This window comes from Atta cephalotes, assembly GCF_000143395.1.
Source record: "Atta cephalotes unplaced genomic scaffold scaffold00041, whole genome shotgun sequence".
In the NCBI taxonomy this organism is placed as follows: Eukaryota; Metazoa; Arthropoda; class Insecta; order Hymenoptera; family Formicidae; genus Atta; species Atta cephalotes.
In genome coordinates this window covers 1,286,198-1,301,520 of record NW_012130105.1, presented here as the reverse complement: position 1 = coordinate 1,301,520, position 15,323 = coordinate 1,286,198, and the positions used below count along the sequence as shown (strand labels likewise).

At 34.0% G+C, this 15,323-nt stretch overlaps 2 protein-coding genes across 2 annotated transcripts in view; one reads left to right on the top strand and one right to left on the bottom strand.

Annotated features, from left to right (window-relative positions):
- The window catches only part of LOC105622179 (cytospin-A), a 62,217-nt gene extending 50,547 nt beyond the window's left edge, over window positions 1-11,670 (bottom strand). The window contains exon 1 of the mRNA XM_012203608.1: window positions 11,515-11,670. Within this exon, the coding sequence (XP_012058998.1) occupies window positions 11,515-11,670 (156 nt within the window). The remainder of the gene's footprint in view (window positions 1-11,514) is intronic.
- Window positions 7,156-15,323, top strand: part of LOC105622180 (slit homolog 2 protein-like) — an 11,998-nt gene continuing 3,830 nt past the window's right edge. The window contains exons 1-3 of the mRNA XM_012203610.1: window positions 7,156-7,550; window positions 9,039-9,372; window positions 13,657-14,250. Of these exons, the coding sequence (XP_012059000.1) occupies window positions 7,156-7,550; window positions 9,039-9,372; window positions 13,657-14,250 (1,323 nt within the window). The remainder of the gene's footprint in view (window positions 7,551-9,038; window positions 9,373-13,656; window positions 14,251-15,323) is intronic.

Here is a 15,323-nt window from a genome sequence, read left to right as displayed (position 1 = left end):
GAGAGAGAGAGAGATTAAGAGTAAGAGAGTCGTGTATTAAAGAATCTTATAACAGTTATAAAACAACTTTTTCTGCTATACACAGCCGCTGACTTTTTTCACATCTGAATTTTTTTATCTTTTTTATTCGTGCCAATTTTGTTGTCCCGTTAACATATGTTCGGTTATATTAGACAGATAAGATTAATCATTATGGAGAACGATTAATTTGCCTGTCATAAATTACAGTGAAAGAGTTAAATATCATGCAATTTTCATGAAAATTCCTGATGTAACATTAAATTATCATGTTATTTGATTTGTTTTTTTCCTTAATTCTTGACTAGTTCGCGTGTGGCTCATCTTCTATAAAACACGTATGATGATTTAATTGAGCTAATGGCAAATGAAAAACACGTAAATGAAAAACATGCGTGAAGCGTTCGTTCAATTATACTCTTCCTAAAGTATAATCAGACCTCCATAGGTTGTATGATGTAATGCGCATTTCTGGACTAGGCCGTGACATTGCATAACGTATTAAATGCGTATCGTGGTATACATGTAGCGCGGGTTATCGATGTACTGCTATATAATAACATACATATTGCTACACTTTGTCGTCTCATCGTAATTACTTTCTTATGAGAAGTTACGTATCTATTAATGTTCTCATAATTTTTATATGACATAGTTCGATATAGCAAGAAGATAATTGATCTACTCTCCGTTCAAAATTAATTCTGACAGGTTGATTTAAAGTTGATATATAAATCAAATTATTTAACTAAATTTTCTATGTTTATAAATATTAGAAAATCAAATTGAATTTTAATAATAGACTTTTTTACCATTTTGTCGATTTTTTAAATTTAATTTAAACTATGCAATAGATAATGAAAGATCAATATTAATTTAAAGAAATGTAACCTTGATGCCATAAAAATTTTAATTAGTAATTAAGTAATATGAACTATATATAAGAACTCTTAAAGGTATAATAAAATTATTTAATCTTCGCGCTTATTTAATTAAATAACAGGCACGTTAAACATTAAATTATAACAGGCGAGAAGACTATGAAAATAAGAAATGTACGAAGATTAAATAATTTTATAATAAGTCAAACTTAATCAATTAGTCCTTTAATTAAGAATCTTACAATATTTTACTTGGCTCAAATATTTGAGACCTCATCAATGAGAAAAAAAAAAATAAAGATTAAGACGTTGAAAACAGCTTGTCGTGTTTAATTTTAAGTTTGAAAATCAAGATGTTCAATGTCGCGGAAAATGTGTCTCGGGAGAAAAGTCGACACAAAACGGTCAACAAACACATACACCTACAAGTTCAAGTCCACTGCCGCAATAACATCTCATGTCTTCATAAATTTTCTTTTTTCCACTTTGCCAAGGAGAACATTGCCAACTCTGCTCGAAACGTTAGAAAAATATACACTACACCAGAGATCGAATTTGCTGAAAGTTTGAAGATTTATGCATTTTTATTTGTACTTGCCATGAAATTTTGAAATCGACAATTTGTGTAAAAATTAAAAATCGACATGTATACGGAAAGAATGATTTTGCTAAAATATTGAGAAACTTAGGTAGATACAGATTTGAAAATAATTTTGGACTGTCAAAATAATTATACAGAACGCTCAAACTGGTTGCTAGAATGTCAAAATTGTTAGCATTGTTTATGCTTGAATTTCCTACATAATTATTTTGATTGTCCAACAAAATTATTTTCAGATCTGTGTCTATTTAAATTTTTTAATATTTAAACAAAATCATTCTTTTCATATATGTGAGAGAAGAGTGGAAAAGTAATTTTATTGAACTGTTAAAATAATTATGCAGAACGCTCAAACTGGCTGTTAGAATGTCAAAACTTTTTGTTTATTAGCATTATTTATTATACTTAAATTTCTTACATAATTATTTTGATTGTTCAACACAATTATTATTTTATAGACCTGTATCTATTTAAATTTTTTAATATTTAAGCAAAATCGTTCTTTTCACGTATACGGAAGAAGACAGGGTAGAAAAGACCAGATAAAAGGAGACAGACAGCAAGCGGAGCGTTTTGAAACGGTATGCATTTCGTCACGCCAGCATGTGCACCGCGTATATACGTATATACGTACGTCGTAAATGCAGTTGTTCAAGAGGGATTGAGACGGATGCAGAAGGAAGAAAAAGAAGAGGAAAAGGAGAAGGCGACCGAGAGACGAGGAGGGCCTGGACGTCGTCGTCAGCGCGTCGCGAGAGACCTTGGCGGCCCGAAGAGCGTTACCATTTTCGCGGGGCGTAGTAGTGGATTGACGCAGGTGTGGACCGATCACGCGGTGCCATAGGCACATAGGCCACGCAGGGAACGCAAGTAGATACACGGCTAACACGGCGCAGGGTGGGGCACGAAAGGGCGCGGGCGTTTTTGCACGGGGTGAAAAAAAGAGGCCGAAGGTGTGGACAGAGTTAGATCGTAAGAATCAAGCTCGAGCTGGCGAATTGTGAAAAAGATTTGTCATGATTTAATCGTGACGGTTCGTTGAATATTGATTCGCATCGTTAGCTATTTGACGCTAAATAGCTAACGATGCGAATCAATATTTCATCCAGATCCGATCGTGATTCTCTAAATCGTTCACAGAACTTTTCTATCAAATTATTTTTTAGAACGATATACGTTTATTGACGACAAAATTGTGACTCTCCGATGTTCTTCAACTAATTAACAATGGTTTTTTTGCAGATGTTGTAGAAGTATATCATTATTATTGACAAAGGTAAGTTATAAAGATAAAGTTATAATCTTTAGAGGAAGAATGTCTTTTCGAAATTTTATGCATTTCCTTCAATAAGATTTATAATAATTCATTATATCATTGTATTCTCTTGCCTCAAAATATTATATTTTTTAACGCCGCTATAGTATAGCTTTTCCGTCTTGTAAAGGTTAAATTAAACTCTCTGTACACTGTCAGAAAGAAAATGATTACAATTTTATCATAATTATCATAATTTAATCATAATTTGTAGTCATTTTTTAACCAATTATATATGTTTTTATAGAACTATAAATATTATTATTATTATTACTACATTGAAAATTCCATTTGGTTGAATCAACTAATCTCTTGTTTGGTAAACAAATTCTTGGTTTAGTTTGGAAGTAAAAAGTTTGATTATTATAACATTTTTACTTGTTCCTAATAAAACAAGTAAAATTTTACAATAACCAAATTTTTTTATTATTTTATTGCATCGACTAAGGATTTGTTTAATTGAATCAACCAAATGGAATTATTCTTAGTGTAACATTATAATAGTAATAACTATATAACAAGTTTATAATCATAATTATTTTACAATTATCATAAATATCAAATACAGTTTTCTTCCTACAGTTTCTTCAGTGAATATATTCACACTGAATATATTCAGTGTGAATATATTTTTTTATATTTCGCGGATATACACAGAAAGGTGTTCACGCAAACGCGATATATCTCTCTTTTCCATCGGATCTCGCAAACAAAAATTTACTGTCAGTCACTCCCACTCGTTCTCATCGCGTATTATGCGTCACCCTATATTACGCGTCTAGTTTTATGCCAAACTAGAGCGCGCCGTGCTAAAGATAGGTCGTTGCAAGCAGGAATCGGTGTGCATCCATTACCGGCGCAGGGAACAAGGGCGACCTTGGCCTTACGAGCTTATATAATGAGGAAGCGGCTGATTCACGAGCTCAGTCGTTTCGACGCGATATTCAAGCCAATTGCAATCTACCAGACAGAACGCATTTCCGAATGCCATTTCTCTTTTTTTCCTCTTCATATGCTCTATATCGATTTATACTCGAAACATTATTAGAATGTTTCTCACGCTTTTTCCAAGAAGAGAACAAATTGCATCGCCAATGCATTATTAAAGCGTCTATCGCTCTTATTTTCCACGTCAACGCAAAAATTTTTATTTTTCGCTCGAGGGCAAAAACCTAATTGAAACGTTTTTCCACGCAGTTTTACAAGCCGTTTAATTGTAAGTTAGCGGTCTCAAGCATTCGAATTTTTTTCGCACTTTTTGCTGTGAAATTAATTTTCGTTCTATTATGATCAGAGATCCACTTCACAACGTTGGAAACTTCCACGAGGTCGTTAAAGAAAATGCGAACGACACCGCTCGAGATGGTAGTCGCTCAGTCGGAAAAATAAAAGTGCCATTAAAGGAGCGCGCGCGCTGCAACTGATCGACTGACCGGAGACCGCGGTGGGGATTTCTCTGCCGCGCTGTGGAAAATCAACGTCTCTTCTTGGCAGAAACGGAGGTAGCCCGTGGGTGGCAGCGGCGGCACGACAGAGATCGCGAGGTTCTTCCGCTTTTTTGACAGATGCGAGCGTCAGTGCCGCGCGACGCGTCGCAGTGCCCATCTAGTGAGGTCAAGCATTGTTTACGACATTGTTTACGCAGTGTTCACCCATTTCGCGGTGAGTTTCTCCGAAATGAGATTGCAACAAGATTATACGTGGAATTCGTATAACATTCTCGAAATTCGAAATCCCGATTAGTAGATATTTTCTAAAAAAAAAATCAGTTCCTCTATTCTTTAGTTAATTTTAGTTCTTTTATATTATGTCTATTTCTATATATGTATTAAGAAAAATATTTTAATTGTATCAACAAGTACAAACCAATTCTGATCATACGAATCAGATTTTTTATTATAATTGAGTTTCAACTATTAATTAATTAATAAAAAGATGAAGAAATAGGGCTAATGAGAGTGAAGCGTTGCACAATTTTTGTATACGTAAATCTTCAATTTATTAGGGCATTTCGACTTACGTTCGAATTATCTTCAGCAATAATCTACAATGAAATGATAACTAGTGATAATTGGTAGGGTTCTCTCGCTAAGGATTCAACTCAATGTAATTTTATAGATTATGATAACTCGAAACGTCCTAATAAATTAAAAATTTACACATACAAAAATTGCGCAACGCTTACAGCGCTTCACTCTAATTAGCCTGTTTTTTTCACCTTTTTATTATTTTGACATTTATTTTCGAAAGTGCGTATAATTTTAAATAGTTATTTAAAGTTGTCTTTTTTTAAATTAATTAATATTAACTATTAATTAATTATAACTAGTAGTTATTCTCAACTAAAATGTTTGATAGACTTAACACTACAAGTGTCTAATTTATACCTTTCTATACAAATTAAATTTATTAAAATTTATTAAAATTCCAATTAATGCAACAGATTTTTCCTAATATGTATCAATATAGGTTAATTTTAACTCTCGTATCAAGTTCTTTTCTTGATGAAATAAACTGCAATGTTCACTTTAGTAATTTAATTTAGTAATTTAACGATGTATCAAGCTGCGGAGATAACCCGCAAAACGCGTAACTTTTATGAACTTTAATCGGATTTACTTATCTTTTTCTAATTCTAAGAATTAGAAGAAGATAAAGAATAATATAAACCGATAAAGAATAAATTAAATTGAGATTAAAGTTAATTTATATTTATAGAAATAGAAATCTTTAAAAAAAAAACACTTTTTAATACAGAATCTCATATTTCATTTGAGTTAGTTTCTTTTTTCAATAATTGCATGTTGCAAGTTGTTCAAAATGCTTGTATTTTGTAATCTGTATTTTGTAATCTGTATTTAACTGCGACGATTTAAATAAACCGACGCTACTAAATAATAATAATAACGAATGTTAAAATTGGGAGAAGGATTAGGGCTGATTTCTCGCATTGAGCGCGCATCTGTTGAAAAGCAAACTTAATGCGACCTTGGATTTCTTTATTATGGTTATGGTCACGCGTACGAGATCGCATCTGCTACGCAGACTAAGCTCGTTAGATATGCAAAAAATCTATTTGACTCTTTTTAGTTTGTTCCACGCAAACGACGTTACGTGAAACTTGTTGGACAGAATATCTTCGGCGGAGAGTTCGGAGTCGTATTACTTTGTAACGACATCAAGCGTGCGGCAAATGCAACAATATCCCGACGAAACGAAAATTTGGCATTAACCATGCACTTAACGCATCAACACTTTAGGTCCGTGTTTATTCTCTGACCATGAGATCATCGCAGAACTGACATAACTGCGATACGCAAATAAAGTCGTAGTACAATAATTTATTCGCCGGTCGCTCGAACGATATTTCATGCAATTCTTTAATATTCTGTAACATATTTTAGATATCAAGGTATTAAACTGTTTCGCATGTTTCTAGAGTTGAAACGAGCCACGCCAGAAAAGTGAGCGGGTGAGATTATGCAATATCAATTAGATAAATTTCCAGGTAACGCCCGAATCAGACTATTGAAGATTGAAAATTGAAAGATTGAAGTTTAACCAATCAGAACAAAAGGAGCCAAAAATTGTTTCTTTGTCCTCATTGATGAAATTTCAATCTTTAATTTTCAATCTCAATTTTCAATGTAAGTCTGATTCCAGCCTAAGGAGATGTCCATTATGCACAATGTTAAACCTTCATATCTCGTTTTGAATACTGAATATCTCAATTAAGTTAATTAAATAATATATTAATAAATTAATACTGAATATTTCAATTAAATTAATTAAATAATACAATAATACAATAATAAATTAATATAGCAGCTACATTTTATAATATTATTAAATAGTTTATAAAAGTTTTAATTTTAAAAATTTCTAAAAGCATAAGTTATATATTCACGCATACTTGCATAGTATGCTATATTTGATTTATACACGCTAGAATGGTTTTGTTAAAATATCTAAAAATTTAACTCTATACAGATCTGAAAATAATTTTGTTGGACAAAATAATTATGTAGAAGTTGATTGCTAAAATGTTTTTGCAATATTGCTTATGTTTAAGCGTCCATAATTATTTTGAGTCTAACAAAATTACTTTCAGATCTGTACCCAGCTAAACATTTTTTGATACTTCAACAAAATCATTTTTTCCGTATATATCTTGATTAATACTTTATAACGTCAATTTGTACCGACATTTTATAAAATATTTATTCTATATAGCATACATCGAGATCTAAATATAATTTCGAAAATAATCAATTGATATTTCATTAAAGGCCTTCCCTTTTCCAGGTGACCCACTAGCATCGACTAGACGACCACGAAGGATGGTCAATTCGATATTGCTTCTTTGGGCGTTGGTCGGTCTAATTGGCCAAGTGCACGGCAAATGCAGCTTAGCACCGATTGCCGACAATGATCGGTCGATCGCCTACGCGTGCATCCATGGTGACCTAAGCGATCTCGACGAACTGTCCGGCGAGACTGAGTGGATTGAATTCTCAGTGTCGCGCTTCCACACGATTCCCGACGACGCGTTTCACCGATTCCCGAATTTACGTCGCCTGTCTTTTTACAATTGCTACGTAAATTTGATCGAACCCGCGGCGTTTCGCGGCTTGAATCGACTCGACTGGCTGATTTTCCATGGCACGAGGATCCATGCGGTGAGGTCCGCGTGGTTCCGCCATTTGCCGAATATCAGACGACTGATTCTAGACAGGTACTGTTTTTCTGATTATGTCTACAGTCTAATTATGAATCTAACTTGACAAAATTCCGATAAATTTTTGGTTAAAAACGGTATTTAAATGAATAATATCAAGGGAAATGAATAATATCAAAATTCGGAAATACACATAACTATAGTTTGTTCAACGTTAGTTCTACGAAAATACATCACAGTTATAAAAAAATCATTATACATAGAAATTATTAATTTTATTATTATCATCAATTAAAAATCTTTTTATTTCATTTGATCCGTGGCAGTCAATGCCATATTAGTGATTGCAAAATGTCATCGACAATATTGTCAGAGCATCGCTATATTCATAAAACTCGAGGGCACCGATAGATTGAGGCCACATGGTGCAGCAGCTTATATAAAGCGTCCGGCAGTTATACATTCGGTAATGTCGATGACCCAGTTATTCGTTGCACCATTGCGATCGTAATGTCATTTGGTATACAAATATTAGATATTAAACTCGATTAATCTCAGAGCCAAACTCAATGCCTGGCAAAAGTTCGTTTCAAAAGATCTAGAAATTTGAAGAGTTTTAAGAAACTTTTTTAAGAACTTTCAATTCCACTAAAAAAATATTTCTAATATTGAGTCTTAATTATAAGGATTCCTTCCCGCGATGAAGCTAAATATGAAAGTGCAATTTTCTATTTTTTAAGATGTAGATAATAGTGAGTTTGGTTTACTTAAATTATTACGTTAAATTAGTGAATACAAAAGTTGCTGTACATGAAATAGCAAAGTAAATGCAAAAGTATACAAATATTTTAAACGACTAAATAATGACATTATCATGTTATTTAACAGAATATTATTGTATTATTTCATTGTCAAATATTGTTAGATATCAAAAAAGCAATGATAACCCAATTCCTTAAGTTTAATTCTCATTTAATTCTCATTCTTTTAATTCTCATGTGTGTCATAATTTAAATCAACTAATTTTCTGTTAATTTCAAAGTAAACAATATGTTTATATTAACATATATATTTATAATAATCAAATTTAACACATTTATTTGAATTAAATTGTTTAACTCCATTGTTTTAATTAACGACATATTGAGTAAGAACAGTGACATAAAAATGATTAAAAATAACTCAAATTGAGTATAATTTGACATTATGAATTCAACACTGAAGTTGTTTATGAAATGTTTACGCTTATTCCAGTTAAAGATCTCGAGAGTTAGCTTATGATGTATATTCTAACTCTTGTGCTCTCCAAGTTTGAAAACTGAGAAAAACTTCTGATTGAAAATAAACGAACCAGCATACTCTGATCATATCAATCAGAATTTTGGCCATCATAATTGAACATCTGGTTATCTCGATTACAATTCTAAAAGATTTAACCAAAACACTTTGATTTGTTATCTTTCCATCAGAATTCTAATTAATGCATCTAGATTCTTTCTCCAGTGTGCACAACACATGAAGTACATCTCGCGTTTTTTCTTTCAGATGCGGCCTGGTGCACGTCGAACCTGACGTTTTTCGCATGTTACCGCGACTGGAGACCCTGGACTTGCGCGACAATGACCTCGATTGTTTGTCGGTGGAGGAACTGTCATATCTGACCGCGCTCAGGACCGTGCGCATTGATGGCAATCCGTGGTTGTGCGAGTGCCGCCTGAGAATGGAGAGGTTCTTTCGCGAGAGATCGATCATCCAAGAGATTGAATGTAGATTTCGACCGAGGATTTGCACCCTGCATCGAAATCCGCAGTGCATGACACAGATTGAAATCCCGCTTCCACCTCCGACGATAACCATCGAACCGATAGAAAATTTCGAGGTAAATCAGTCATTTATAATTCAATAATGACGTAACGTAGTTTAAATTTTTATCCTATTTATTTTAATGTTCATTCTTATTAATATATAGCTTTGGCCATAAGTACAAAATATCGCCCACTTATTGCATTTTCTTAGAAAAGGTGATAATAAAAGTTCCAAAGGAAGATTAACAAAATAATAAAATTAGTAGAACAATATATATTATTTTTCAATAAATCAAGATTTTAATTTATTTTTCATTAGCTACAGATAGAATGTATACATCAATTTATGCACAGAGTGCTTTGTATTTATAATCAAGATTGTAGATTAGTTTTAATTTCTAAACTTATTTTATATTCTTTTCTAAATCTGAGTATCAGAAAAAGACACAAGTAAATTAAATCGGGATTAAAATTAAATTACATTGATAGAAATGGGCATAAATGTTTTTTGTGTATATAAATCCGTTTTGTTTTGTTCTGCGAAAGTTTTCAGTTTATTGGCGTCAACAGCTATGGAAGATTAATATTTCTAATTCATATTCATTTTTTACAAATGTAAATTATCTTTAATCTCGGTTTAATTTACTATTTATCTTCTCCTAGTTTTACAAAAATTAGAACCAGTTTTATTGAAAAATAATTATTTTTATAACAATTTTATTATTTTATTTGTTGATTCTCCTTTAGACTTTCATTACCGCATTTTCCAAGAAAATGCAATAAATTGAGGATTCTTTATACTTATGGCCAAAACTGTAATGTAATTTATATAATTTTACATTTTCGTATTTTACGGTAGAAACGAACCTAAAATTAGAAAAAGACAAAAAATAAATTAAACCAAGATTAAAATTAATCAACATTAGTCATCAGATAAATTCGAATTGAATATTAGGAATTTGAGATCTTTATGAAAACATCGAAGTAATAGTAAAGTATTAGCTTCCTAAACGTTGTCCGTTTTGTGATCTTATGAAATAAGCTGCAACCACATTGAGTATCGATATACCGACAGTAAAACAATACTGCTCAAGTCAAACTGCATTATTTTTTCATAGTATCGCGTTTCAGGGAGTACAAGCGAGATCTTAAGGTGGAGCAGAAACGCCTCGATCATAATTATCTATCTAATAATATCGCATAATGTCTTACAGGTATCTCATTACTATGATTTTCTACCGCCTAAAAAACCTTATCAAATGCATATTGTGAAAGAAATTTAATGTTAACGTTAGTTCGAAATTTAATGTTAACGTTAGTTCGCGTATGATAGCCAATTAAGAATTTAATTGCGCGTTTAACGATCGTGTAATGTCGTTGCTCTCGGTGTTTTTAGTCTCCTTCACATTTTCACACAGGAAGGAAAATCAGGCAATTAATATCTAGATGTAATTTAATACGAATATTAACGGGAGATATCATAAATGGATATAAACCGATGATACTTCATTAGAAATAATCAGATTTATTTGTAGCGTGGAAAATAAGACGCTATCAAAAATTCATATTCTTCATATATAATTCATTTATCATAAATTAATATAATTTCGATTTCCATTTTCTTCGGTCAGTTATTGATTTTCCGCAAATCACTATTTAAAAAATTCTAAACTAATCGCAAACGCAACAATTTCGAGAAATATCAAGTTTATAAAAAATAAAAATTTTTGCATGTAGCACAATCTATAGGAAATCTTACGCTCATCTTAACTTTCTTAGCTAATGATCAATCTAGTGAAGCCACTCAATTATACATCTCTACATTTGTAAATTTGAATGATTGATATTAAAATAAACTTTTATTATTAAAATAAATTTAATATTCACGTACATATTTTTTATACATATTTTACATCATTTTGTAAAACTAATCTTCTACAGCAGGCATGTCCAATTTTAGCCCCAAATAATAAGAATAAAATGATAAGGATAAAGTAATATTCAGAGAACTTGAGTAGTGTTTTCGAGCGCATTGTTACAGTCTCCAAAATCTTACCGTATTAAATTCTTTTTCGCCGATTCTACTCCGAAGCTAAAGTAGGACATGCCTATTCTGCAGTATTCAAATTCGTCGAAATTGCCATTGCTGTACTTCAACGTCCCTCCCACTGGGAAAATAGTTCAATACAAACTCACTCACAAACAAATAAACTCACCTTATCGGAGTACGGAATCGCGTTCTCAGTAGCGCCACGACTAATCCTTGCGTGTTGTACGGCGTCCCCTCGGATGCCATTGTCTCCCTTCGACGGCTGCTTCCGAGTTCCAGCAACGACACGCGGCGTCGTCTCGCGAAAACCCGCGCGTGACATGTAAATGACACGAGCGCACGACACACAAGCGGAAAAACGTCCGATGTCGAACCTGAACGACGCGACGCGTGCATAGGTCGGCTCCGACGAAAACCGCGCGCGACATATGGCGGACGGACGCACGAATCACGTGACTCGCGCGATGCGATTGTTCGCAGACGCTGGGTTTCCTTCCGCCCGGCCCTAAGGGCGGTTACCAGCCGACACGCAATCCTTGAGCAACCGACGACGAGCGTCCCTTCGTATATTAGATGCACGAGATCACAAGTGTAGAAACATTGGAGTCCGTCTCGGCCTACGTGACAACTCGATCGTCTCGAACGCAACTCTCAAGTGAAGTTCGCGCGAGCCGGGTCACGTGGCTCTCGAGGCTATTGCCCTGATTGGCTCGCCGTGGGATTGACGAAAAATCGCGCGCGCTATGCAATCGACGCGCGATCGATACGAGTCGCGTAGGAAGCAAAGATCACCGCGATATAATGGATATAATTAGTGTGATTAACTCCGTTCCGTCACATACACACACATTAAGTCTTTATTGATAATCACGTCCACGAATTCGCTCAGAGATTCACGAGGAGAAGCAAAACTCGAATTTCAGTTGATTATCGTGGTCGGTGATAATCGAAAACGATGAACTGTATATGTAATCGAATACGGATGGAATTTTTCATGTAACTTTCTCCCTAGCTAGAAAATGTGAAAAGTAAAAAATTTCTCCGTTATCTTCATTGACAAAATTTCACTTTTCATATTTCTATCTCTTCAACGGCACACGATATATAGTTTCTTGCATGATTGCTTGTATTTTAGTAAATTACTGGAAATTACTGGAAATTATTGTATAATTCTAGTACATGTGGTATAGCTCTAGTAATTTATTAGAACGCAACTAATTCAGCAAGAAAATATGCATTTGTGTGCCGCTGACCTTTAATCAGTTTAAATCGATCTACGATAAGTGTAGTAAGCCTTTAGTCTTTTGCTGTAAACTCTAAGATGTGTTGTTTATCTTCTTAAATTCTTTAATGTATACCGATATAATAAGAATATATAAATTATATATTTATTTTACTTCGATTTATTGCGTCGAATATATACACCAATTCAGAAAATTCTTTAATAAAGAACAGGTTTCTAAACTGACATTTTTTCAAAGAACATTTTCGACATTATCTTAAGCAATAATCCCTAAGTTTTAAGCGAACAACTCGCTTTCATCTCAATCATAAAATTTAACTTACTGAATGAGAAAGTCACTATAAAGGCACTGAAACATTGTTATATTCTGAGACAAGGAGTACACAATGAAATATATAATAAAATATTAATAAATTATAACAAATCTTATTCAGAAGAACTGTATTTTTAAAAATTAGCCTTCGCTGTCTAACGTTTAAAGTTTAGATCAAAAAGGCTAAAGTCTTGTTGTTGTAGATCAGAATTTAAACGTTTCTATCAATATCATCTTTAGTCACGATTCTACTTGCTGTTCATCTTTTTCTAATTCTTAGACCTCTTTCTATTAATGTAGATTTAATCTTGGTTTAACACACTTTTTATCTTTTTCTAGTTAAAAAAGAATGTAAATTAAATCGAGATTAAAGTTAATCTATTACATTAGTAGAAATAGACTTATGCCCCTTCCTATCAATGTAGATTAATTTTAATCTCGGTTCAACATACTCTACATCTTTTTTAATCCTTAGAATTAGAAAGAGATGAAGAGTTAATTAAATCAAGATAAAAATTAGACTACATTGAAAATTAGACTACATTGGGCATTAAGACTAGAATGAGATGAAGAATTAATTGAATCAAGATTAAAATTAACTACACTGGCAGAAACGGGTATTAGAGGGAAAAAGTTACATGATTGCTACCACCCAGCACGAGCGGGTACGCTCACCTCTCTGTCGCGATCGGAAATTGCGATCGCGCGTCCAGATATTCCAGATATCTTATCTCGCTCGTTCTCTCGCGCAGGAACGTTCCGGCCACCGCTTCCAGATAAGCGCGCTGACGTCATTGGACCGTCTGCCGGACAGGACTACGTGGATTCAGATCGTGGGTCTGGGAATCGATCGTTTGCCCGCGTATGCGTTCTTCCGTTTTGGCAACAGCCTGCGCAGTCTGGATCTGCGCGATTGCTCGATCGGCGCGATCGAGCCGGGCGCGTTCGCCGGTCTGCATCAGCTGCAACGGCTCACGCTCGTCGGCAACCGGCTACCCGCGGTTGCCGCCCATTGGTTCAGTGATCTCGTTGCGCTCCGCCAATTGGTGCTCGCGCGCAACGACATCGAGCACATTGAGCCTGGTGCTTTGCGCCCACTCGTCGGCAACTTGCGCCATCTGGACATGCGGTACAATCGACTGCGTTGCCTGCCGTTGGACGAGCTGACACATCTGAGGCACCTCGAACGATTCGACATCATCGGGAACCCGTGGTATTGCGAGTGCCGCAGAAATCTGGAGAAATACCTGATGGACCATAACGTGGGATTTGACATCACTCATGCTGATCGCTGTTACGAAGAGAACGAAGTTATTGAACCGACCGACGGATGGCAGCACCCGCAAGTAAGCAGCAGACGTGGCGATATTCGAAAGAAAAGATTTTAATTTTTCTGAAGATAGATCAAAATTTTTTATTCTCAGATATATTTAGAAACACTTGGAAACATTATCTAAGTTGCTCCATGTATCATTTTATTCTTCTTTAATATTTGATGAAGATAAAATAAAGGCAATTCGGATAATATTTCCATGTAGCTTCGAAAGAGAAGACGAACCCTGATGAAAATAAAAATCGGAACATAAGTTGAATGTAATGGGAGAGTAATAGAAGCGTAAATGAAGCTTCTAGCAGGCGAAAATTGAAACAACGGAAATAAACGTCTCTTTATGTTTCATTGTTTCAATTTTCATTAAACTTCTAATAGAAGTTTGATCGTTTACTTCTATTATTCTCTCATTACATTCGATTTACGCTCCGATTTTTATTTTCACCAGGAAATTCTTTTTTGAGTTTATTTTTTATGTGCTGCTCTTTTACGCATTTATTATATAAAGATTTTTTTAAATTGCATTTTACTTTCTTTCGAATATAATGAGCGATAAAAATAGAATAAAGTTTAGATCCATATATTCATAGTCATAGATCAATCCACAATTGATTTTCATGTAAAGCGAATTATTTTTAAATCAAAGTTTGAATTAATTAGATTTATTAAATCGTGATTTAAGAAGTGTTTTTCAAATGAAAGACTGATTCAAATCTAGCTCAAATCTCAAGTTGATTCGCGACTAATAGCTGTAATCGAGTTGCTGCTACGAATGCTTCAAAGCATTTGATTGACCAATCAGAAGAAAGATTTTTACTAGTCAACCAATCAAAAAATGCTTCGAAACATTCATAACGATAACTCAACTGCACCTTATGAATCAACCCATGCGTGCGTATGTGCGTGCGTGCGTTTGTGTGTGTGTGTGTGTGTGTGTGTGTGTGTGTGTGTGTGTGTGTGTGTGTGTGTATACTAACAAACTAACGTACTACTTACTTATAATAATTAAATTAAGTTAAACGTTAGTTTCGTTAACGTTAGTTAGTTACGTTACGTAGTACGTACGTACGACCGACGACGACGAGGAGG